The sequence below is a fragment of the Bubalus bubalis genome, chromosome 4 (genome assembly GCF_019923935.1).
Source record: "Bubalus bubalis isolate 160015118507 breed Murrah chromosome 4, NDDB_SH_1, whole genome shotgun sequence".
NCBI lineage: Eukaryota > Metazoa > Chordata > Mammalia > Artiodactyla > Bovidae > Bubalus > Bubalus bubalis.
The window spans coordinates 117,579,702-117,605,822 of record NC_059160.1 but is presented as its reverse complement, the minus strand read 5'-3'; the positions used below and the strand labels follow the sequence as shown (position 1 = coordinate 117,605,822).

The 26,121-nt window shown below is 36.8% G+C and overlaps 1 protein-coding gene across 1 annotated transcript in view; it reads left to right on the top strand.

Annotated features, from left to right (window-relative positions):
* Positions 1–26,121, top strand: part of TRHDE (thyrotropin releasing hormone degrading enzyme) — a 439,831-nt gene that overhangs the window by 405,600 nt on the left and 8,110 nt on the right. The window contains exons 16-18 of the mRNA XM_025284466.3: positions 18,486–18,653; positions 19,168–19,308; positions 25,352–25,433. Of these exons, the coding sequence (XP_025140251.3) occupies positions 18,486–18,653; positions 19,168–19,308; positions 25,352–25,433 (391 nt within the window). The remainder of the gene's footprint in view (positions 1–18,485; positions 18,654–19,167; positions 19,309–25,351; positions 25,434–26,121) is intronic.

Genomic DNA, 26,121 nt, shown 5'->3' with positions numbered 1-26,121 from the left:
CAGTCCAAGGCACTCTCAAGAGTCTTCTCCAACACCACAGTTCAAAAGCATCAATTCTTCAGTGCTCAGCTTTTTTCACAGTCCAACTCTCACATCCATACATGACCAATGGAAAAACCATAGCCTTGACTAGACAGACCTTTGTTGGCAAAATAATGTCTCTGCTTTTTAATATGCTATCTAGGTTGGTTATAACTTTCCTTCCAAGGAGTAAGTGTCTTTTAATTTCATGGCTGCAGTCACCATCTGCAGTGATTTTGGAGCCCCCAAAAATAAAGTCTGACACTGTCATATATATGTATATAGGTATACATATATCCCCTCCCTTTTGAACCTCCCTCTGCTCTCCCTCCCCATCCCACCCCTCTAGGTTGATACAGAGCCCCTGTTTGAGTTTCCTGAGCCATACAGAAAATTCTTGTTGGCTATCTATTTTACATATGGTGATGTAAGTTTCCATGTTATTTGTTCCATACATCTCACCCTCTGCTCCTCTCTCCCCATGTCCATAAGTCTATTTTCTATGTCCATTTCTCCAGTGCTACCCTGTAAATAAATTCTTCAGAACCATTTTTCTAGATTCAACATATGCAGCACCACAATTTGAAAACAGCAATTCTTAGGTGCTCAGTCTTCTTTCTGGTCCAGCCCTCACATCAGTACATGAATTACTGGAAAAGCCATAGCTTTGACTATATGGACCTTTGTTGGCAAAGTGATGTCTCTATTTTTTAACATACTGTCTATATTTGTCATTGCTTTCATTTCAAGGAGCAAGCATCTTTTAATTTCATGGCTGCTGTCACCCTCCACAGTGATTTAGGAGCCCAAGAAAAAAAAATTTATCACTGTTTCCACTTTTTCCACATCTATTTGCCATGAAGAGATGGGACTGGATACCATGATCTTAGTCTTTTGAATGTTCAGTTTTAAGCCAGCTTTTTCACTCTCCTCTTTCATCAAGAGGCTCTTTAGTTCCTCTTCGATTTCTTCCATAAGGGTGGTGCCATCTTCATATCTGAGGTTGTTGATATTTCTCCCTGGCAGTCTTGATTCCAGTTTATGAGTCATCTGGCCCAGCATTTTGCATGATGTAACTTATATGCAGAGTATTTCGTACTCTGCATATAAGTTAAATAAGCAAGGTCACAATATACAACCTTGACATCCTCCTTTCCCAGTTTTGAGCCAATCTGTTGTTCCATGTCCGGTTCTAACTGTTGCTTCTTGACTTGCATCCAGATATCTAAGGAGACACATAAGGTGCTCTGGTATTCCTATCTCTTTTAAGAATTTTCCATGCTGCTGCTGCTGCTAAGTCGCTTCAGTCGTGTCCGACTCTGTGAGACCCCATAGACAGCAGCCCACCAGGCTCCCCCGTCCCTGGGATTCTCCAGGCAAGAACACTGCAGTGGGTTGCCATTTCCTCCTCCAATGCATGAAAGTGAAAAGTGAAAGTGAAGTCGCTCAGTCGTGTCCGACTCTTTGCGACCCCATGGACTGCAGCCTACCAGGCTCCTCCGTCCATGGGATTTTCGGGGAGTGGGTTGCCATTGCCTTCTTCATAGTTTGCTGTGATCCTTTAAAGGATAAATACTTTCCTTCTATTACCTTTATGTTCTAGGAATTTTATATTTTAGTAATTGTGGCCGGTTACTTTATTATGAATTGTTTTTGCATAAATCCAACAAAGATAATCTTTAAAGCAAAAAGTGTTGTGGGAACCTCTGGAATAATTCACAATTATCATCAAAATTATTGCCATCATTGATGTCTTTTTATTAATTTATTCCTCAGTAGTTTTTCAAAGTTAAAACATAAAATCTTAAATATGCTGCATCCGTCACTGTGATCAATGCAAAATTACAAAGTCAAGTTCACAAGTCACATTTGAATAATGGAATACCTGGATCATAACTTGAAAGTTTGAAAGTTTTTAACTTTCATCTTGATTTCTAAAATAAAGTAGTATGTCTTCCACAGTAATATCTACTTAATGTGTTTAATCAATATTAATTCAGACTCTGTCAGCATTTTATCGGAGAAGGCAATGGCACCCCACTCCAATACTCTTGCCTGGAAAATCCCATGGGTGGAGGAGCCTGGTAGGTTGCAGTCCATGGGGTCGCTAAGAGTCGGACACGACCGAGCGACTTCACTTTCATCTTTCACTTTCATGCATTGGAGAAGGAAATGGCAACCCACTCCAGTGTTCTTGCCTGGAGAATCCCAGGGATGGGGGAGCCTGGTGGGCTGCCGTCCATGGGGTCACACAGAGTTGGACACAACTGAAGAGACTTAGCAGCAGTAGCAGCATTTTATTCATGTACCAAACATACCCTGAGTCTCTACCATATCCCAGGCATTGGGCTAAAAGGCACTGGTATTCAGTGATGAGCTAAAGGACAGTTTCTTCTTTCCTGAAGTTGACAGTCCAGTGGGATAGACTGAGACTAATCAGATGTCATACAAATACTGTATAATTTTAGTGTATTGAGAACCAGAGGGAGATTTATAAGACAGGAACAATATGACCCATCAGTAAGGCTGACATTCCTGCAGAGTGACAATTGACCTGAGGCCTGCAGGAAAGATACACACTCAGTAGGCAAAGAGGGAAAGATGTTAAGAGGAAGGAACCGTGTATAAAAATGGCCTTCCTTATTATCTATTTTATAGATAGTAGTGTGTATATGTCAACCCCAGTCTCCAAATTTATCCCTCTCTCCACCCTTTCGCCCCTGGTAACTGTAAGTTTGTTTTCTGTATCTGTGACTTTATCCAGGAACTCTTCTCAATACGTGTTAATGACCTATATGGGAAAAGAATCTAAAATGACTGGATATATGTATATGTACAGCTGATCAACTTTGCTGTACAGAAACGAATACAAAATTGTAAATCAACTATAGTCCAATCATTTTTTTAAGTCATCTTAAAATATAGCCTTCTTCCTCAAAGTAATTTATCAAGATTGAAGTCTTGGTACTGTGAAAAATTTAGCTGATTGTGCAGAATCTATACTGACCCAAGAACATCCTCTGGTAGCGTTATAATTTCATTTTTAGTTAATCAGTTAGTTTTGTTTCTATTTCCTGAAAAAAGCAAAAATTCCAGTTAATTGATTAAGCTCCATCATCAAAACTTAAGAAGGAGATTTTTCTGCTAAGATAAAAATATATTAACAAATAGAAATGTACTGATAAACTATGGAGAAGAGAAGCAATATATGAAATGTAGCAAGTAGACTTGCTATCTGAATTGATCCAATTGTGAATTCCTTTGTCAAACTGGAAATCTTTTACATAACTAGTAATCAATCATGACCGCCTGACTTTCTGTATAAGGAGAAATCATGCATTAAAATTAATTTGTTGTTCTGTCACTCAGTCATGTCTGACTCTGCGACCCCATGAACATGCTAGGCTTCCCTGTCCTTCACCATCTCCCAGAACTTGCTCAAACTCATGTCCATTGAGGCAGTGATTCCATCCAACCATCTCATCCTCTTTTGTCCCCTTCTCCTCTTGCCTTCAGTCTTTCCCAGCATCAGGGTCTTTTCCAATGAGTCAGCTCTTTGCACCAGGTGACCAAAGTATTGGAGCTTCAGCTTGAGCATCAGTCCTTCCAGTGAATATTCAGGGTTGATTTCCTTTAGAATTGACTGGTTTGATCTCTTTGCAGTCCAGGAGACTCTCAAGAGTCTTCTTCAACACCACAGTTCAAAAGCATCAGTTCTTCGATGCTCAGCCATCTTTCTGGTCCATGTCTTACATCCATACATGACCACTGGAAAAACTGTAGCTTTGACTACATGGACCTTTGTTGGCAAAGTAATGTCTCTGCTTTTTAATATGCTGTCTAGGTTGGTCATGACTTTTCTTCCAAGGAACAATTGTCTTTTAAATTCATGGCCGCAGTCATCATCTGCAGTGATTTTGGAGCCCAAGAAAATAAAGTCTCTCACTGTTTCCATTGTTTCCCCATCTATTTGCCATGAACTGAAGGTGCGTCTCGTCAAGGCTATGGTTTTTCCTGTGGTCATGTATGGATGTGAGAGTTGGACTGTGAAGAAAGCTGAGCACCAAAGAATTGATGCTTTTGAACCGTGGTGTTGGAGAAGACTCTTGAGAGTCCCTTGGATTGCAAGGAGGTCCAACCAGTCCATTCTAAAGGAGATCAGCCCTGGGTGTTCTTTGGAAGGAATGATGCTAAAGCTGAAACACCAGTACTTTGGCCACCTCATGCGAAGAGTTGACTCATTGGAAAAGACTCTGATGCTGGGAGGAATTGGGGGCAGGAGGAGAAGGGGATGACAAAGGATGAGATGGCTGGATGGCATCACCGACTCGATGGATGTGAGTCTGAGTGAACTCCAGGAGTTGGTGATGGACAGGGAGGCTGGCGTGCTGCGATTCATGGAGTCGCAAAGAGTTGGACACGACTGAGCGACTGAACTGAACTGAACTGAACTGATGGGACTGGATGCCATGATCTTAGTTTTTTGAATGTTGAGTTTTAAGTCAGCTTTTTCACTCTCCTCTTTCACCTTCATCAAGAGGCTCTTTAGTTCATCTTCACTTTCTAATGTAAGGGTGGTATCATCTATGTGTCTGAGGTTACTGATATTTCCCCCAGCAGTCTTGATTCCAACTTGTGCTTCATCCAGCCTGGCATTTCTCATGATGTACTTTGCGTATAAGTTAAATAAGCAGGGTGACAGTATACTCAAGGAGTGGCAATAACTAAATGTAGAAGACTTTATAGTCTGTCTTCTCCTTATGCTTCTCTAGAATCACACTGAAAGTAACTCTTTTTCTCACCATTTGGAGAATTCAATATATGTTATCTCAGTTCAGTTCATCATCAGATGAATATTTGACTGAATGACCTCCTTGCAGAATGTACTTTTAATTTACTTTTTGGTGTAGCAGTGATTTTAATTGCATTGAGAGCTAATATAACTCTGGTAAGTGCATGATTCTATTAATTTTCTTATAGTCACATTTAGTTTGTAATATAAATGCATTATGATTGTATATTCTAATTTAAAATGCAGAAATAATCATACACTTATTTTCCATTTCCCAACCCTTTTGGCTTTTCCTGACATTTTACTTTAAAAATTATATTACTGGACATGCTTAGAGGCAAATAGTCAATAGTGTTTTTTCAAAGTATTTTAATTTTTATAGAGTCTGCTTTTGAAAATGGCTTCATCTAACTTAACTTTTTGTCTTCTTTTTAGTCTATTTGGCTTTTCCCCCATTTCTGCCAGAAATAATTTTCTTGTCATTCTAGCATTGTTTGCCTAATATTATACCAATTTTAGGCAGAACACTATTGAACTCTTGTGTCGTCTGTCAAAAGATATGTATTAATTAGTTGTAGAATAGCTCTATTTTAACTGCCTAACTGTTTATCACAGTATAAGTACTAAGTGAATATAGATTTACATGGGCAACACAGGGAGCAATGGTGATTAAACTTACCAGAGTAATCAGTATTTACTAAGCCAGAGCAGAAACACCAACATAAATATTTGCAGCTTTGAAAGCATTCTTATGTACTAACACAGAGTAGATTATACTGATGGGTTCAAGATTCATTGATTATAAGGTTTATTTCAACTACTTGAAGCACTGTAAGTAAGAAATTTCCTCCATATTTTCCAAAAACAATATAAGCATTGCTATTAGCATTATCATTTCTATTTTCCCCCTTGTAATTAAGACTTAGGACTGATTTTTATACATATAATTTACTCTATCTCAAAATGAAAATAATTCATGTTAGTCTTTCTAATAATAGTGTGATAGTGAAAGTCATTCAGTCCATGTCCAACTGTTTGCAACCCCATGGAGTATACAGTCCTTGGAATTGTCCAGGCCAGAATACTGGAGTGGGTTCCCTTCTCCAGGAGATGTTCCCTTCTCCAGGGGATCTTCCCAACCCAGGAATTTAACCAGAGTCTCCTGCATTGCAGGCAGATTCTTTACCAGCGGAGCCACCAGGGAAGCCCAAGGATACTGGAGTGGGTAGTTTATCCCTTCTCCAACAGATCTTCCCAACCCAGGAATTTAACCAGAGTCTCCTGCATTGCAGGCAGATTCTTTACCAGCTGAGCTACCAGGGAATCCCCATAGTGTGATGATGTTTACTCAATATTGTGATAATGTTAATGAAAGATGTTCCTAAGTATCAAATATTGTTTTGTGTAACCCATATCTTAAAATATCTGAAAATGAGAAAGAACTTTGACTACTTGTAATTTCTTAGCAATAATAGGAAAAATAAAAACACATGCACATACTTGCATGGACTGAAAAGATATCTTCATATCTTCTAAAAGCTATGTCTAAATCCTAAACCCCATCTGTGAATGTGATCTTATTTGGAAATAAGATTTTTGCAGATATAATTAAATTAATGATTTTGAGCTGAGATTTCATGGATTAAAGGTGTACCCTAAGTCCCATGTTCAGTGTCCTCATCAGAAGCAGAAGAGAAAGAATAGAGAGACACAGAAGAAAATCCATGTGAAGATGGAGGCAGAAATGGAAGTAATTCACTTGCAAGCCAAGGGGTGACAAGGGTTGGCAGAGCCACCAGAAGCTAGGAGAGGCGCGTGGAGCATATTCCTCAGAACCCGCAGGAGAAGGCACCCTGCCGGCACCTTGTTGGGACTTCTAGCCATAAGAACTGTGAGAAAATACATTTCTGTTATTTTAAGCAACCAAGTTTGAGGCAATTTGTTATGGCAGCCTTAGGAAACTAATACACACAACTTTAGCCTCTGCCTTGGAATCAAAACTCGATACATGCAGTTTTTTGGATTGTGTTTCTCTGTTTTATGGGATTTCAAGGAGTGCTACTGGTATCAAATAAGACTTCTAACTTTCTTTGACCTCATCCTATTCTTACTTAAGATATTCATTGTGAAATGGAGGAATAAAAGAAGATGTTGAGAAGGCAGGTTCTTGTTCCTCAAAAATTCAGAGAAAATTAATATCATGATTCCTCAGAATACCATTTTTTTAATTGTGTAAGAAAAAAAAGAGGAGAGTGGCCTATGGCATGAAGATAAACTAATAAAGATAGCCCTAAAATTCACAACAGAGAACCCATCCTCATGTTTCAGGCTCTCTTCACATCTAAATATTTAGAAAGACATTTTTTTTTGTCTTTCTAGTGATTTGAGATTCTTTCTATAATAAAAAAAAAACAAGTTAAAAAATTGAAGTGACTTTTATTTTTATATATAAACAAATCTTGCTTATTTTATCTGAGATGAGCATATAATGCAAGCATTCAGTGTGCATTCTTTCTCTTTCTCTTTGTACAAATAACAATGCTATAACCAGTACCTGCCAGTTACATGTATATGTGCACACATACATTTCAGTTATTTCAGAAAGTCATAACAATTGTGTTGACTCTTTCAAAGTGTATGTTTTTACAGAAATGAAACTAGATTCTTTATAACTATTTTAATTATCAAAAATTATTTTTTAATTAATCTTTATTCTTTGACAGGTAAAGTTTATCACAGATTTTACTACTTTTTCACAGGAGGATCAAAGTATATTTCGGTGAAAACATAGAACATCCAGGATTTAATGGGCATAAGAATATTTCTGTATTTTTAAAAAATTACAACATTTTCTTATACAATGAATCTAACAGTTAAAATTATGAAAATGTACAGATTTACTTTCTGGTTAATGCACAGACACACACACACACACACACACACACAATAGTAAAATTTACTTTAGCTAAATAAAATCTTTCAGTTAGGGACCTTTCAAGTGAGGAAAATTTATTAATTATTGCCTACTCATGACAGCTTCCTTGTTACACTTAAAGAATTAACTAAATGGCTGTAGTTGATTCTTCCCAAGCTGGACAATCAGCCTTATTAACCACAGTGACCTTGACAGCGCATTAGAAATGAAGGTAGACCTCATTTGTACATGGCCATATATTTGCAGATGTAGTACTTTGATGGATACAATAAATTGGTGCACTTTTCAACCTTTGTATGAAGAATTCCAGACAATGACTGTTGCTATAAACTATTCCTCAACAAGAGTTGTTTTCCAGGTGGAGCTGATCCAGTGGAGTTTTCATAAGCATTCAAGCCTGGATCATGATTTGAATGAGAACAGTGCTATAGTTTTGCTGTTGGAGCTTATGCATTATTCCTGTCATTATCTTCCATCTTAAAAGTTAGCCTAGAGTACTTATTGCTAATCATTGTGATTCAGAAAACACCACCTATATTTAAAATTCATATCATACCAGGCACTTCGATTTACAGTGCTCTGACCTGAACTAGGTGAAGAAGAAGCTTAAATATTCAAGGATTGGGATAGAGCAGATTGGAGATTCATTGGAAAGCCACGCATAATAGGCACGCAATTACCGGGAAACAATTAGGAAACAATTTATCTGCTTTTTAACACAGGCATCTATAAACAGGGTAATTTATCAGCCATTTCACAACTTGTACTACAACTGTATACCTCAAGTTTTAAATTATGTTATGCTTTTAGACTTATTTATACTCACAGCCTATGTCTCAGTTTTCAAGTGAGTCATCATAGATATCTTAATTTTTCTACATTTGTTATAAACCAGTTTGATTTTTTAAAGTTCTTATAGGCATAATTGATTCTAGGTGTCATAAGGGTTCTGAGTTGTGAAATGTTAAATAACTGTGTTCTAGGGTTTTCAGTGGGAGAAGGAAATGGAAACCCACTCCAGTGTTCTTGCCTGGAGAATCTCAGGGACAGAGGAGCCTGGTGGGCTGCCGTCTATGGGGTCGCACAGTCAGACATGACTGAAGCGACTTAGCAGCAGCAGCAGCGGCAGGGTTTTCAGTAGAACGTATTGAAAAATCTCAGCTTTACGTTTTTGCAGGTTTTGGTCATGCCAGTCTTTGTCATCATCACTCTGAATTTTTTGGCAACTCTGTATATGTCTCGTGTGTTTTCCTACCTTTCATTCGATGTCTCCTTCTTTCTAGTCCTATTCTTTTTAATCTTGTGTCTGGGCCACTTGGTTTCTTTTGTTTTTGTGCTTTTGCAATTATATTTTATAAAATGGTCTTACAGCCCAGAAACTTGACTCTCACCATTCCCTTCCCTTCCCACCCAATAGAAATAGTAGCTACTTTATATATATAGGAACTTAAAGGTTTAAAATATAATGTCATATTTATTATTTCAGCCTAAGCAAAGTGAACGTCCCTTTTAAAGTTCATTCTAATTATAAAAGCCATTTAAAAGGAGTGCAGTTATCTTAAAATATACTTTTGATACATTCGAGATATTGAGTTAAAGTGACTGACCCCTTCCCAGCAGTCCTTTTTCTTTCAACTAGGAACATCAGCATATGCTTCTTTACACTATGCAAAGTGAAAATGTGAAGAGGTTTTGAACATCAGTTCAGGACACATTTTATTTTATTTTTATTTATTGATTTATTTACTTTACAATATTGTATTGGTTTTAAATACAGTTGGTCTATAGTTCACCAGGTTTGCCCGTACTCTATTTTTTTTCTTTTTTTAAGGTAAAAAGGATATTTCTTGTGCTGTGCTCAGTGTTTAGTGGGAATGGGCAGGCTTGTGGGCACCAGTAAGAGGGCTCTTCAGAAACAGAGCAACCCCTTGTAGGAAGGATACCCCTGAGAGCACTGTTGCTGCCTCACCAACTGTGTACTTCGCGTGGGATTCTGTTCTCTCTCGGCCAGGGGGCTTGTAGAGATACTAAGGAACTGTAGGCCTTGGGTTGCCAGGGTTTTTGTATGGATTCAGTAGCATAGGTGGCGCTAGTGGTAAAGAACCTGCCTGCCAGTGCAGGAGACATAAGAAATGGGGCTTCAATCCCTAGGTTGGGAAGATGTCCTGGAGGAGGAAATGGAAACCCACTCTAGTATTCTTGCCTGGAGAATCCCTTGGACAGAGGGGCATGGCGGGCTACAGTCCATGGGGTTGCCAAGAGTCGGATACGACTGAGGCGACTTAGCCCACACGCATACCAGTCAAGTAGGTGGAATTAAAACAGTGACATGCTAGTAAAGTAATGCTCAAAATTCTCCAAGCCAAGCTTCAGCAATATGTGAACCGTGAACTTCCTGATGTTCAAGCTGGTTTTAGAAAAGGCAGAGGAACCAGAGATCAAATTGCCAACATCCTCTGGATCATGGAAAAAGCAAGAGAGTTCCAGAAAAACATCTATTTCTGCTTTATTGACTATGCCAAAGCCTTTGACTGTGTGGATCACAAGAAACTGTGGAAAATTCTGAAAGAGATGGGAATACCAGACCACCTGATCTGCCTCTTGAGAAATCTGTATGCAGGTCAGGAAGCAACAGTTAGAACTGGACATGGAACAACAGACTGGTTCCAAATAGGAAAAGGAGTTTGTCAAGGCTGTATATTGTCACCCTGTTCGTTTAACTTCTATGCAGAGTACATCATGAGAAATGCTGGACTGGAAGAAACACAAACTGGAATCAAGATTGCTGGGAGAAATATCAATAACCTCAGATATGCAGATGACACCACCCATATGGCAGAAAGTGAAGAGGAACTCAAAAGCCTCTTGATGAAAGTGAAAGTGGAGAGTGAAAAAGTTGGCTTAAAGCTCAACATTCAGAAAACGAAGACCAAGGCATCCGGTCCCACCACTTCATGGGAAATAGATGGGGAAACAGTGGAAACAGTGTCAGACTTTATTTTTCTGGGCTCCAAAATCTCTGCAGATGGTGACTGCAGCCATGAAATTAAAAGACGCTTACTCCTTGGAAGGAAAGTTATGACCAACCTAGATAGCATATTCAAAAGCAGAGACATTACTTTGCCAACAAAGGTTCGTCTAGTCAAGGCTATGGTTTTTCCAGTGGTCATGTATGGATGTGAGAGTCGGACTGTGAAGAAGGCTGAGCGCCGAAGAACTGATGCTTTTGAAGTGTGGTGTTGGAGAAGACTCTTGAGAGTCCCTTGGACTGCAAGACATCCAACCAGTCCATTCTGAAGGAGATCAGCCCTGGGATTTCTTTGGAAGGAATGATGCTGAAGCTGAAACTCCACTACTTTGGCCACCTCATGTGAAGAGTTGACTCATTGGAAAAGACTCTGATGCTGGGAGGGATTGGGGGCAAGAGGAGAAGGGGACGACAGAGGATGAGATGGCTGGATGGCATCACCAACTTGATGGACATGAGTTTGGGTGAACTCCAGGAGTTTGTGATGGACAGGGAGGCCTGGCGTGCTGCGATTCATGGGGTTGCAAAGAGTCGGACACGACTGAGCAACTGATCTGATATGATTTTATTGTAATGCTTTAAACCTGAGATGTATGTCATTCATGACCTTTATAATTAATCCTTCATTTTTAGCAAGGTTGGCTGAAACTTTTATTTTTGCTTTCTTTTTAGTCCAGTACTCATTTGAGAATGATAGGAATATTTGTTGCCACAGCATCTTAATAATAGTAGCAATAAAAATGATGAAGAGAATGATGAATGTTATTGTTACCTACTTTCTATGTTCATACCTATTTTCTATGAATGTAGACAATTTTCTATGTCCCCTGTATTTGGCTATGCACAATATTTATCTGAAGTCCATACTGAACTCTTGATATGCACCATTATCATGTGAATATCAAATGAAACATTATTTCATTTAATCATTGCAACAATGCTCTAAGGAATTATTATTCCCATTTTCCAGATGAGACTGACAAGAAGGTGCAAAGTCAGACATTCCTTCTATATAGCTTTAATTTTTATTCACTATGACTTTTTTAGCAGCAGCCAAGGGACCAAGGGATCAAGATAGAATGAGAAATGAGGGTAGAAGACAAAATGGACAGGGTCAGCCTTTGATAATGCAGGTTATTTTTCAGTCAGATATTTTAAAGTCTAGGACTGTGTGCCCTGAAAGAAGTAAGAGTGTTTGTAAGTATAAGACAGAACAAGATATAGAATGTTGGTGGAGGAAGCCTCAACCATGGCTATCTTTTAATTTTTAGTTAGAATAGGTAAATGATATTTCAAATGATGTAGTTAACTGAAAATTAATTACAATGAATTAAGTGGTAGGCCCACTCTGTATCAATGGCATGTGTAGTGCCACTGAAAGAAGAGGCTGTGATTTGAAAAATCTTTTTTATTGTCTTTGAAAATAATTAAATGCACATTTCAAAGTTAATACAACCACTAATGAAAATAAGCTTTGTACTAACAGAGCAGGAAGGGACCTTAGAACTCATGTACTTTAAAAGCCTTTGTCCAATTAGGGTAAAAAGTGAAGCCCAAAGCAATGACCTTGACTTGCCTAATACTAAAGACAGTTACTAGTCCAATTAGGTCTACTAAAAACCTGCTTAGATGAACCCATATCATGATTAAGCATCAAAATTTTATTTTAAAGTGATCTTTTCTCTTTTGGTAAGTGTAATTTTCCCCTGGGATATATTTTAACTGTATCATCATAATTATTTTTATGTATTAGTAATAGCATTTTTATATTGAAATATATTTTATTCCAAGAATTTTATCTTTATAAATGTAATTATACACTTATTTATTTCCAAAGTAACTGTAAAAGTTATTAAATCATTAAATTTGAAATACGTGCACTTAAAAATTCTAATTACTTATAATCCCCAATCCCAGAAGCTAATGTTAATATTCTCTTATTTATCCTTTCAGTCTTTCTTCTAACATACAAATTATCATTTTTCTTTAGATTAGCATAGAGATATTATATTAATATATGTATAATACTCTGTCTTTAATAATACATTTCATCACATTAGATAAAGTATTTTACCATAGCATTCAATATTAATCTATGATGTAATTCTTAGTTGTTATTTATATCTTAAACAAATTCTTTACTGTTATTTTGTTTTAATTTATTTTTTTATTGAAGGATAATTGCTTTACAGAATTTTGTTGTTTTCTGTCAAACCTTAACATGAATCAGCCATAGGTATACATATATCCTCTCTCTTAGATGTTCTGATTTTTCACCTTAAAAAATGCAACAATGAAAACTTCCATAGCAAAAACTTTGGAAATTTTTCTAGTTATTTGTGTTAATTTACCAGCCTACTTCACAATTTTCCATTTAATAACTAAAGTACAAATTTACTATGTTTTAAAATATTAGTCCCATTACATCACCATTACTATTTAACTCTGTAAAAATTTTTTCCTAAAGATAGATGCCTTTAATCTTCCCAGTACTTAATTTTTTAATTTCTACCTCAAAGTTTTTAGTTCTTAGGCATTTGCTTTTGGCAAGGTAAAAAAAGATTAAACATATCACCAAAATATAAAAAATTATTTCAGCATGATATATGCAACTTGTATAATTTCAGAACTTTTACATACAAATGAACTCTGTCATCATGCTATTTAAAATGAGAGAAGAATAAAAAATATAGTACAGTTAGACTAATTAGGTAATCATTTCTGCAGTGTTAGTGCCCTAGAAAGATAAAAGCACTTCCTTTTTTGGCTCATTCATCTTGTAGGAAGGCAGCTAGGAAAGTCCAGTTCTCTAATCCTGTATGCAATGCATACCATACCTAGAGAAAAACAAGCACAGCTTTCCTTCCCACATGATCAAATTCCACTAAAAGATTTACTTCTGAGGCAGCAATTAAAGAGATATGACTGTGAGGATATTCACATTTTCATAAACAATTTCCATGTTCTCCCTCCCTGTAATTCTAATATCAAGAATCTCACAGGACTTATTTGTACTATTCATAACTATGGGTACTGTGGGTTTTTCAGCTCATGCTTTACAAACAAACGAGCTTTTTCATTTGTTCCTAATGACTTTGGTTTATACAAAGAGATCTTAAACTGTCCCCAGAGCAATCATTTTGCTAAAGTGTTATTAGAACATCTTTACAAATTTAGCAATGAAAGGGGGTTCCGTTAAACAATGGAAATCATTGGGAACCAAGGGCCTTTGGCAAGTTTAGTGCTCACCCATCTTGTTTTATTTTCAGTGATGAGTATAAGTAATTTTATGACCCAGATATTGATTCTTTAACTGGTAGGTGGGTAAGGAAGATAAGAAGCTGATGGGTTGGGAAGAAATACTAGAAAAATCAGAGCAGTATTTTCTGGCTAATCCACTCTGTCCTTGCTCTTCTAAGGAGGCTTATGAATCTTTAAACAAGTGTACCTCCCAGTATCTGCTGATAGAGCCATTTCTTTCCTTAAGTTTGAGGACTTGTAGCTGACATCCTTGTGCTCCTGCTCAGTTGTATCCAACTCTTTTGCAACCCCATTGACTGTAGCCTGCCAGGCTCCTCTCTCTGTGGGATTTTCCAGGCAATAATATTGATTGGAGTGTATTGCCATTTCCTCTTTCAGGGGATCTTCCCAACCCAGCAGTTGAACTCGCAATGCATGTGTCTCCTGCATTGCAGGCAGATTCTTTACCCACTGAGCCATCAGGGAAGCCCCGTATAACTGAGAATAAGGGCTATTTTTCAATAGATCATCAACAGGCTTTAGATTATATATGTAAATATATGAGGGTCTCATTTTCATCAACATCAAATTTGATGCATTTGCTATGCATAGGGAGACAGCTGCTCATGAGCCTGAAACTTGACCTGTGGGTTCTTGCAGAGCACGTCCAAATTACATGATCTGTCTCTTGGTTTGAGGCTGCCGCTTCAAAAACAGAATTTGCCCCTATTCTGGACAGCTTTGCTTTCAAAGGCCTCCTTTGCCCAGGACAACTTTTGTTAGCTTCCTTCAGGATGATCTATCTTGTTGTTTCATCCAGCAGTTCCTTTCTGGTGCCCTTTCAAGATTCTTCTCCTTGCTCTGTACATGACCATACTGCTACACAACATCCCTATAAATGCACCTCCGCCTATGTCTTTTCAGTCACCCAGAGGCTGTTTTAACAAGTGTCGCTTTGATTCTGGTGAACAGAATGGAAGCTTATTGTTGGAAAACCGTTCTTGCTGGTGTTGAATATTTCTCAAAGATGACTGATCAAACTGTGGATTAAAGAAAGTAATGAAAAAGAGAGGGTAGAAGTGACAGCTTCAGCCAGTTCATCATTAAGGGAATTATAGACTGGCTGCACTGGTATTACTTTGCTAGCCTACTCATTAGATCCAGGGTTTGGTGATTGTATCCCTTTAAGGGATATATTTTTTTCTGTTTAAAAATTTTTATTGTTCTTATTTTCTATAAGATAGTGTTTTATTGAACAAGAAATATCAACATTCGGTGACAATTACTGATTATTATTACTAACAGAAATCAATATATTTTATTTTCATCATCATTAGCCATCTCTAAGCTGCTAGAAATAGGAAAGATTTTCATGTATAAGTCGTCCTGGTTTTCAACTTACTTTATAGTTGTTACAGTGCAAAATATTCTCTCTCAGAAAAGTTTCCTCTCTTGCAAAATGAAGTTTATTATAATACAAATATCATGATATTATTGTATAGTCCAGATAAAATAAGATAGGTAACCTGGAATGCAGTATTGCATGAAAGTCTTATTTTCTATTTCTGATGCCCCTTAAAGCCACGCTTTAGGACTTTGTACCAACCAGTCCATTTATTCATGTGTGCCTGCCTCTTACATTGTTCATCATCAGCCAGGAGTAACTACTGAATTACAAAACTATGGACTGTTGCTAAGGACTATAGTACACGGCACAAGTTATTTCTAAGGAACATAGTTTAATGTCTACTTTTTTCTTTTTCTTTCTTTCTTTTGCCTTTTTTATATTTCTGTATGCCTTTCTGCTTAATATTGGAGACTGGTTTCCTAAGCAGTAACAAACCTCATTCAGTGGTCTCTATCCTTGAACTTTTTGGTATATTAATTGCTTAAAAATGTATTTGAAAAAATAAGCTCTTATTATTAGGTCTAATATTAGATCTAATATATATCGATCCTTGAGTTGATGATTTAAGTAGACATTTTATTGTTAATTCTGGCAAATTTTTATAGCAATCTCTTGGCCAAAATCATGACAGTAATACAGTATTATGCTCTATAGCCTGTAATATTTGGAGGAAAAGATTCATTCACTTTTCTACATGACAGTAATACAGTATTATGCTCTATAGCCTGTAATATTTGGAGGAAAAGATTCATTCACTTTTCTAGCTGTTGATTTAACAAAAGACTAGATTTTTTTACTTTCTTATGGCAGTTAGTAAAGATGGAGGCATTTTTGTATCTACCAGGACTGATGCACTCTTCAAAATGTGATGGTAATGTCTCCTTAGTGTTTTCAGATGTGCTGTGTGCAAATGAAAAAGTTTTATACACGCAGTTGTTACCAACTCTTGCTGCTCTGTTCATGGGATTCTCCAGGCGAGAATTCTGGAGTGGGTAACTATTCCCTTCTCTAGGAGATCTTCCTGACCCAGGGATCAAACCCAGGTCTCTTGCAATGAAGGTGGATTCATTACCCACTGAGCCACCAGCAAAGCCCAATCTGGGCATGAACAGAGCAGGGGGAATAAGGTTTCACCACCTTTAGGAATACTATTCTGGGTACTTTCTTCAAGGGATTCCAGGGCTGAGAGAGGTATGAAACTCTTTACTGGCTTCTCCTGATATCTATACTTCTTTGTTTCTTCAAAAACAAAACAAATCAAACAAATAAAATGCTTGCCTTCAAATACTACAAAGAAAGAAAAGACTCAGTCAGCAAGACTAAAGTAACGTTTCTCCAAACAATTTAGTTATTGGTAGGAAGAGACAGAGTGATGTAGTTTTAGCCATTTCTGGGAACTGAATTTTGTATGATAGTACTAACAACTCTACACATTTGGTATCCTGATACACAATCTTTAATATCTTGATTGTAGCCTACTTAGCTGCTTAACAAAAAAAGATGAAGATCACCTTTGTTGTTTTCAGTTACTAAATCATGTCTGACTCTTTGCTACCCCATGATCTGCAGCACATCAGGCTCCCCTGTCCTTCACCATCTCCCTGAGTTTATTCAAACTCATGTCCAGTGAGTGATTCAGTGCAAACATCTCATCCTCTGTTGTCCCCATCTCCTCCTTCCCTCAATCTTTCCCAGCATTGGGTCTTTCCCAGTAAGTCAGGTGGCTAAAGAATTGGTGCTTCATCTTCAGCATCAGTCCTTCCAGTGAATACTCAGGGTTGATTTCCTTAAGATTGATTGGTTTGATCTCCTTGCTGTCCAAGGGACTCTTAAGAGTCTTCTCCAGCATCATAGTTTGAAAACATCCATTCTTTGGCCCTCAGCCTTCTGTATGGTCCAACTCTCACATCCGTACATGACCTCTGGAAGAACCATAGTTTTGACTGTATGGACCTTTCCCAGCAGAGTGATGACCATCTCATTTTACAAATGCCTCCTCCTGTTTTCTAAGCTCTCCTTTAACCAAAGCAGTGTTTGGGCCGTCAAGGTCCTAAATATTTAAAAGAGATTTTCATCTTGTTATACAGAGAAAACATTTCTTATTATTAGTCACATTCAAATTATAAATGAGAAATTTTAATAATAGATTACTAAATATTATACAAAGAGAAATGCATTTTTAACTTTTTACCGTAGTGGAGTATTCTTTCAGAGATCTGAGTTTTTTAAAATGTGGGAAATATATAAAAACTTGAAAGAATAATATTTAGTAAAAAACTAATTGCCATGACAATGTACCCATGAGAATTTATAGCTTATAAATAACCAAGATTAATTAAATTGACTAAGAGTTTCCCTCCATAACATTTAGTTTGAAGTCAAATTCAAAATTTAGCCAAGATTAATTAAATTGACTAAGAGTTTCCCTCCATAACATTTAGTTTGAAGTCAAATTCAAAATTTAGTTTATGTTTTATAGTCACTTTTATAAACATAGGAACAAGAGTTTTCTACATTCTCAAATTTTGCTACTTATGTTTTATTTATTATCTGTGTTAGTCATCTTCTAGCTTCCCAAATTCGGAGAGGTATTTGAGAATAATAATTTTAGAAAAATAATGTGTCAGAATTTATGAGGTATTTGTTTCATCTTCATCCAGTACTTTCTCATCATTCTGGGTCTAATAATTCTGAGAGCATAAGTATATTTATGTTGGTTGAAATATAAGATACCTTGTTTGTATTTCTTTAAACATTTATGTCTGACTCCTATAAGATAAAAAGTTTAAAAAAAAACGCTTTATGTTCTGATTTTTGTCCATATAATTTCAAAAGTGGAAAAATTGCATTCACGACTGTCATTAAATAAAATATATTCTTTTATTCATTCAGTTGTGAATAGTTTGAATATTGTTACTATATGGTATTATTGTCTTTCAGGTAAATCTAGTTAACAAAACCATCTTTTAAAAACCTGACTGTAATAAGGCAGCATTTGTCTTTATTTTCAATATTATGAAGCTTTTAATTAACAGAAAACCGCCATGGGTTGCTTCTTTAGAATACCACTAAATGTTAGAGACATCGTCTACTGTACAGGAGTTTCACTACTGGATGAGGATGTCTGGGAATTCATATGGATGAAATTCCACTCTACCACAGCCATTTCTGAAAAGAAAATATTATTGGAAGCCTTAACTTGCAGTGATGACAGGAATTTATTAAATAGGTGGGTCAATTAAATGTTTAAATTTGTATAATGAGAGTGTTCTCTGTTAATCAAATTGTACTGAACTTGTTTTTATTTCCTTAAATATGCTAGTTACTCTAAAATATATCATTCTAGAGCTAAAGAAAACTGAGATATTAATATGATGAAAGCTTGTTGATTTGAAAGGTTTGTTTCTATTTTATGTTATTTATATGTATGTAAGATAATATTTCATTATAAAATTGAAGTATTTATTAAAATGAATTTTTAAAGCAAATTTTCATCATTAAATCAGAATAATGATTTAACCACCTACAAGATTTTTTCAGACATTAATTAATATATCAATTAAAATGTTATGAGTTTGTTCTTCTTCCTTTTATAAACACAGAATTGTTCTATTGATAAATTTTTATTAGTAAAGTTTACATGGACTATTCTTTGAAGATTGTGATAACAAATCATATAATTCTTATAAGTAAAGAAAAGTTTGTTATTAAACTAAAATTTCCCTGCAATTCTATCCTTAAAGGCTTCTAAATCTATCACTGAATTCTGAGGTGGTTCTGGATCAAGATGCAATTGATGTGATAATCCATGTAGCTCGAAATCCACATGGCCGAGACCTTGCCTGGAAGTTTTTTAGAGATAAATGGAAGATATTAAATACCAGGTAAAAATAAGAGTTCAATCATTCTTACTGGAGTGAGTAAATCAAAGGTGATATCTGAGAGATAAAGACCCAACTTTTTGTGGTAGAAGCAAGATCCAGATAATAGAATTAGATTTTGAAGTAGTCAGCCAAGATGGGTGTTGCCACTCCTGTGAAGCTCAGAATTAATTTAACAGTTCTATAACATTATTCATTTATAAAAGATTGATAACCATAATTATGTATGGAAATATGCAGAGTGAAAAGGTTTAGCATTGCAGCTTTCCCAAAAAATCTATCAAACTGTCTTAGGTTGAAGAAATTGTATCATTAAAATCTGATATCCTGAGTGTGTTGTAGAAAAAATGATTTATGAATCATATATAATGGTATTAGAACAAGAAATGGAGAAGGAAATGGCAACCCACTCCAGTATCCTTGCCTGGAGAATCCCATGGACAAAGGAACATAGTGGGCTACAGTCTGTGGGGTCATAAGGGTCGGAAACAACTTAGCGACTAAAATACTTCTACTAAAATTCACATTGGAGAAGGAAATAGCAACCCACTCCAGTGTCCTTGCCTGGAGAATTCCATGGACAGAGAAGCTTGGCGGGCTGCAGCCCATGGGGTCACAGAGAGTCGGACATGACTGAGTGACTAACACACACAAACACAGAACAAGAAAACTTTAATTGCGTCTATACAATTGTTTAAATATTTAAAAATATAAATATCATAAAACATCTGAAGTAAAGCCATGATATAGAGAAGGGATGTTTGAATCACTGTATAATTCTAGATGCAGTAGAATTCATTCCTGAGCCATCTTGCTTCATGTTGAGAATACTTCAGACTCTGTTTTAGAAAATATTTCATTATATATTTAAATATATTATAATAAATGTTAATGTATTACTCTGATAATCTCTATGGTATTTAAAAATTAAATTTATTATAGAGCATGTAAATGCTACATGTTCTCAAACTTAAATGTTCCCAGACATTTAGCATACCCACTGTTCTATCTCTTAAAAGCTGGTATATAAATTTTATTTTTTAAAAGTACACAGTTATTGGTTGACCTTGTATAATGAGTTCAGTTTGAATTTATTTTTAATAATAAAATATATTTCTATCTGTAGATATTTAATTGTTAGAAAGCACTAATATTCCTAGATGGCACATTGTTTTTCTTTCTGTTTCTTGTATTTTCAGCTCAGAAATTAGAATGATTTACACTTGCTTTGATGTCATGCACATAGTATAAGGAATAATCAGACACAAGATGGAATTAATATATATGTACAAGCATTTGACTTTAAAGAGTATCAAATATCTACCAATGCAGAGTCTCTCTTTAGGGAGTGGTTTTGTAAATCAGAGTTCTGTATAATGCCTATATAGTTCATAGTCCCTACCTAAAATATTCGGTTCCTGATATGTTTGTTTTGTTTCACTGAAAGTACATCATCTCTAACCAAAAGGTAGAAGGAGAGATAACATTAGAACTCCCTCAGTCTAATGACCTCTTTGTTTAATTAGCTGGACATCAATATTAGCTACAACTCTGAAAAGGGAGGAAGAGGCACGTGGGAACTCAACTTTCTGCTCAGTTTTTCCATAAACCTAAGACCGCTCTCAAACTAAAGTTAATTTTCAAAAAAGTAGAAAGGTGAAGTTTCAACATTTCTACAGATAGAGCTGTGTTTATCTTGACAAACAGGATTGTCTTCTTCATCTTCCACTCCCTTGTCCATCTTGGAACATCAAAGTTCCTGAGGGAACAGTCCAAGGTTCTCCTTACTACTTGGCCTGCAGATTCTCCCTGGTTTTAGTTGCCATCTACTCTCACAGTTTGAATCACTCCAAAATCTACACCTCTAGCTCAGATATTTCACCTAAGCGTCACTCTATGGAAGATGTTTTTTTTGTTGAGATCCCCTACTGAGGTGTACCTGCAAAGCTAAACCATCATTTTCTATGTCTTGATTCCTCAGTAAATAGATGGCCATCCACCACCTGGATATCTACATGTAGTTCTCCTTTTTCCTTGATATATGTAAAAAGTAACATTTAGACTTGAGGTCCTATCAGTTTGACAATTCCTAAATGTTTCTTGAATTCTTCCTGTCTTTCCTACTACCACTGCCTTAGTGAAGGTTCTTATCCCTTGTTAGTACTCTTAATGACTGTCTCCTGTCTCTAATTACATATGCTGCCACATATACGCACACATGTATGCATGCGTGGACACACACACACCCACCACTTCCCTTTGTCCCAAGAATCTCTCTGAAAAGCAAAAATGACATTTCCTCCTGTAAAACCTTCAATACTCTGTGCAATGTTGAAAATCTAAGCTCCTGTCTTATTGACCCTTTTACCTCTTATTCTGTTATCCTCAGTCTCACAGTTTATACCCTCAGTACCAAATGCATGTAGTTGTTGGCACACACCGTGGTGTTTCACACCTCCTTGACTTGTGTATGTTGGTTCTCTGCCTAAAATTGCTTTCTTCCTTGATATTTGAAATTCAGTTCAGTTCAGTTCAGTCACTCAGTCATGTCTGACTCTTTGCAACCCCATGAATCGCAGCATGCCAGGCCTCCCTGTCCATCACCAACTCCCGGAGTTCACCCAGACTCACATCCATCGAGTCAGTGATGCCATCCAGCCATCTCATCCTCTGTCGTCCCCTTCTCCTCTTGCCCCCAATCCCTCCCAGCATCAGAGTCTTTTCCAATGAGTCAACTCTTCACATGAGGTGGCCAAAGTACTGGAGTTTCAGCTTCAGCATCATTCCTTCCAAAGAAATCCCAGGGCTGATCTCCTTCAGAATGGACTGGTTGGATGTCCTTGCAGTCCAAGGGACTCTCAAGAGTCTTCTCCAACACCACACTTCAAAAGCATCAATTCTTCGGCACTCAGCCTTCTTCACAGTCCGACTCTCACATCCATACACGACCACTGGAAAAACCATAGCCTTGACTAGACGAACCTTTGTTGGCAAAGTAATGTCTCTGCTTTTGAATATGCTATCTAGGTTGGTCATAACTTTCCTTCCAAGGAGTAAGCCTCTTTTAATTTCATGGCTGCAGTCACCATCTGCAGTGATTTTGGAGCCCAGAAAAATAAAGTCTGACACTGTTTCCACTGTTTCCCCATCTATTTCCCATGAAGTGATGGGACCAGATGCCATGATCTTCATTTTCTGAATGTTGAGCTTTAAGCCAACTTTTTCACTCTCCTCTTTCACTTTCATCAAGAGGCTTTTGAGTTCCTCTTCACTTTCTGCCATATGGGTGGTGTCATCTGCATATCTGAGGTTATTGATATTTCTCCCGGCAATCTTGATTCCAGCTTGTGTTTCTTCCAGTCCAGCGTTTCTCATGATGTACTCTGCATAGAAGTTAAATAAACAGGGTGACAATATACATACAGCCTTGACGAACTCCTTTTCCTATTTGGAACCAGTCTGTTGTTCCATGTCCAGTTCTAACTGTTGCTTCCTGACCTGCATACAAATTTCTCAAGAGGCAGGTCAGGTGTTCTGGTATTCCCATCTCTTTCAGAATTTTCCACAGTTTCTTGTGATCCACACAGTCAAAGGCTTTGGCATAGTCAATAAAGCAGAAATAGATGTTTTTCTGGAACTCTCTTGCTTTTTTCCATGATCCAGCAGATGTTGGCAATTTGATTTCTGGTTCCTCTGCCTTTTCTAAATCCATCTTGAACATCAGGAAGTTCACGGTTCACATATTGCTGAAGCCTGGCTTGGAGAATTTTGAGCATTACTTTACTAGCGTGTGAGATGAGAGCAATTGTGCAGTAGATTGAGCATTCTTTGGCATTGCCTTTCTTTGGGATTGGAATGAAAACTGACCTTCTCCAGTCCTGTGGCCACTGCTGAGTTTTCCAAATTTACTGGCATATTGAGTGCAGCACTTTCACAGCATCATCTTTCAGGATTTGGAATAGCTCAACTGGAATTCCATCACCTCCACTAGCTTTGTTCGTAGTGATGCTTTCTAAGGCCCACTTGACTTCACATTCCAGGATATCTGGCTCTAGGTCAGTGATCATACCATCGTGATTATCTGGGTCATGAAGATCTTTTTTGTACAGTTCTTCTGTGTATTCTTGCCATCTCTTCTTAATATCTTCTGCTTCTGTTAGGTCCATACCATTTCTGTCCTTTATCGAGCCCATCTTTGCATGAAATGTTCCTTCGGTATCTCTGATTTTCTTGAAGAGATCCTTAGTCTTTCCCATTCTGTTGTTTTCCTCTATTTCTTTGCATTGATTGCTGGGGAAGGCTTTCTTATCTCCTCTTGCTATTCTTTGGAACTCTGCATTCAGATGTTTATATCTTTCCTTTTCTCCTTTGCTTTTCGCTTCTCTTCTTTTCACAGCTATTTGTAAGGCCTCCCCAGACAGCCATTTTGCTTTTTTGCATTTCTTTTCCATGCGGATGGTCTTGATCCCTGTCTCCTGTACAATGTCACGAACCTTAGTCCATAGTTCATCAGGCACTCTCTCTATCAGATCTAGTCCCTTAAATCTATTTCTCACTTCCACTGTATAATCATAAGGGATTTGATTTAGGTCATACTTGAATGGTCTAGTGGTTTTCCCTACTTTCTTCAATTTAAGTCTGAATTTGGCAATAAGGAGTTCACAGATAGGGACAGCATTAGAAAGCCTCCTGTAATGATGGCTGGACTTTTGCTTTTAAAAACTCATAATCTTATCTTTAGTGTACTTTAAAAAATTTCTCGACTTTTCTTTATGATAGTTCAGTATTAGTGTGTAGATATGCAACTGATTTCTGTTACTAATTTTGTATCCTTCTATTTTACTGAATTCACATAGTCTAATAATTTTGTGTGTGTGTGTGTAGTTTTTAGGGTTTTCCATATAGTATAACGTCATCTGCAACCAGTGAAACTTTTACTTCTGCCTTTCCAGTTTGGATTCCTTTCATTTATGCTTCTTATCTGTTTGCTCTGGCCAGAACTCCCAACACTATGTTGACTAAAAGTTGTGGAATGGTCATTCTTACCTTGTTCCGAATCTCAGAGCAAATACTTTGATTTGTTACCATTCAGTGTGATATTAAAGGTGGGCTTGTCATATATGACCTTTATTATGTTTATGTACATTCCCACTCATTTGTTTAGGGTTTTTATCATCAATGAATAGATGGTAAGTCATTCTTAGGTTCTTTATGTAGTTGTATTTTGGACATGTTCATAGGAGAAGGTGAATTCAGGGTCTTTCTACTCAGCCATTTTGATCGAGCCTCCAGTTTAGCCTAATGTACTGCTTTTTTTTAAAATTTCAAAGAGTATGATATCCTGTGATAGGTACCCTTAGCACAGGAGACACAAATCAATAAAAGGAAAAATCTTTTCAGCTTGCTGATACATAGTATTCTTACCTTAGGTCATGAGTCAAATAATTATGCTTGTGATACAAAGATTGTAAAATTCAAAGGAAAAATTCAGTGTTTTTTTTTAATACTCGTATGAAAAAAATGCTAATCTTTTGGGAGCCTTTTTGAGAAAGTTGGCTTAGTTTCTAGGAATGAAGTAGAAAATAATGCCAACATCAGTTTGGGCTGACCAGACCAAAGGATTTCTGTGACCTATGGATAATTCCAAAAGTTGGTTCTGCAGTCGTGTTTCTTTTGGTGGAATCCTTATTTACGGTGACCCAGGTTGCTTTAAAATTAAAAGTTTTAAAATACTTTTTCTTCAGGCCTCACATTGGAAATGTAATAGTAATTCCTAATTATAATATCATAGGACTCCCTTTTTAAAAATTTACGATAATGTAGATCTCTTTGAAACACTGTGAGCCAAATCAGGATGACTTGATGACGTCCCATAGCCACAGCTCTTTGCACCTCTCCACTCCCTAGGGAAATGGCCTTGAATAGCATTAAGAGATGGGATGGAGCTCATGAGAAGGATTCTAAAAAATCTGTGTAGTAGTATTTCCTAAATTTTTTTACATTTTACTGTTTTAACATTAAGACTTTTTTTTTTAAATCTTTCAAGGTATGGAGAAGCATTATTTATGAATTCCAAACTTATCAGTGGTGTTACAGAATTTCTTAATACTGAAGGTGAACTGAAAGAGGTAAATATTTTAAGATGAATGTAATATTTTTCTTTTGTAAACTTATGAAATTATAGATAGACTTCAACCATTTCTTTCCAGTAAATTCATACTCATTCCTTTAAAGTACACACACACATATACATGCACACATATACACATTCATGCTAAAGACTACTTCAGTCATTATTTGCAAAAATGTTTCTAACATATTAAACATTAAATATTAAGCCTGGGAAAGGTGCTTGAATGTAATGATTCTCAAAATGTTGTTTGTTGTTGTATAGTCACTAAGTCATGATCAACTCTTTGCGACCCATGGACTATAACCCACCAGGATCCTGTGTCCATGGGATTTCCCAGGCTAGCATACTGGAATCTGTTGCCATTTCCTTCTCCAGGGGATCTTCCCTACAGGGATCAAAACTGGGTCTCCTGCATTGCAGACAGATTCTTTTCCATTGTCCACTGGGGAAGCCCCAGTGATTCTCAAAACAGGAGACTCCAAATGTACTCTAGAAATCTTCCCAATCAGCTGCTCCTCATTTGACTCTGTGAGCCCAGTTTAGGATCCTTGGAACATTAAAACTATCTGTCACAATGACTCAGCATTCAGATATGCAGAACTAAGATTGCTGTTGAGGTACAGGCCTTGAGTCTCATTGCTTTATGGTCAGGTCTATACAAAGAATGATAATTGGATAAGATA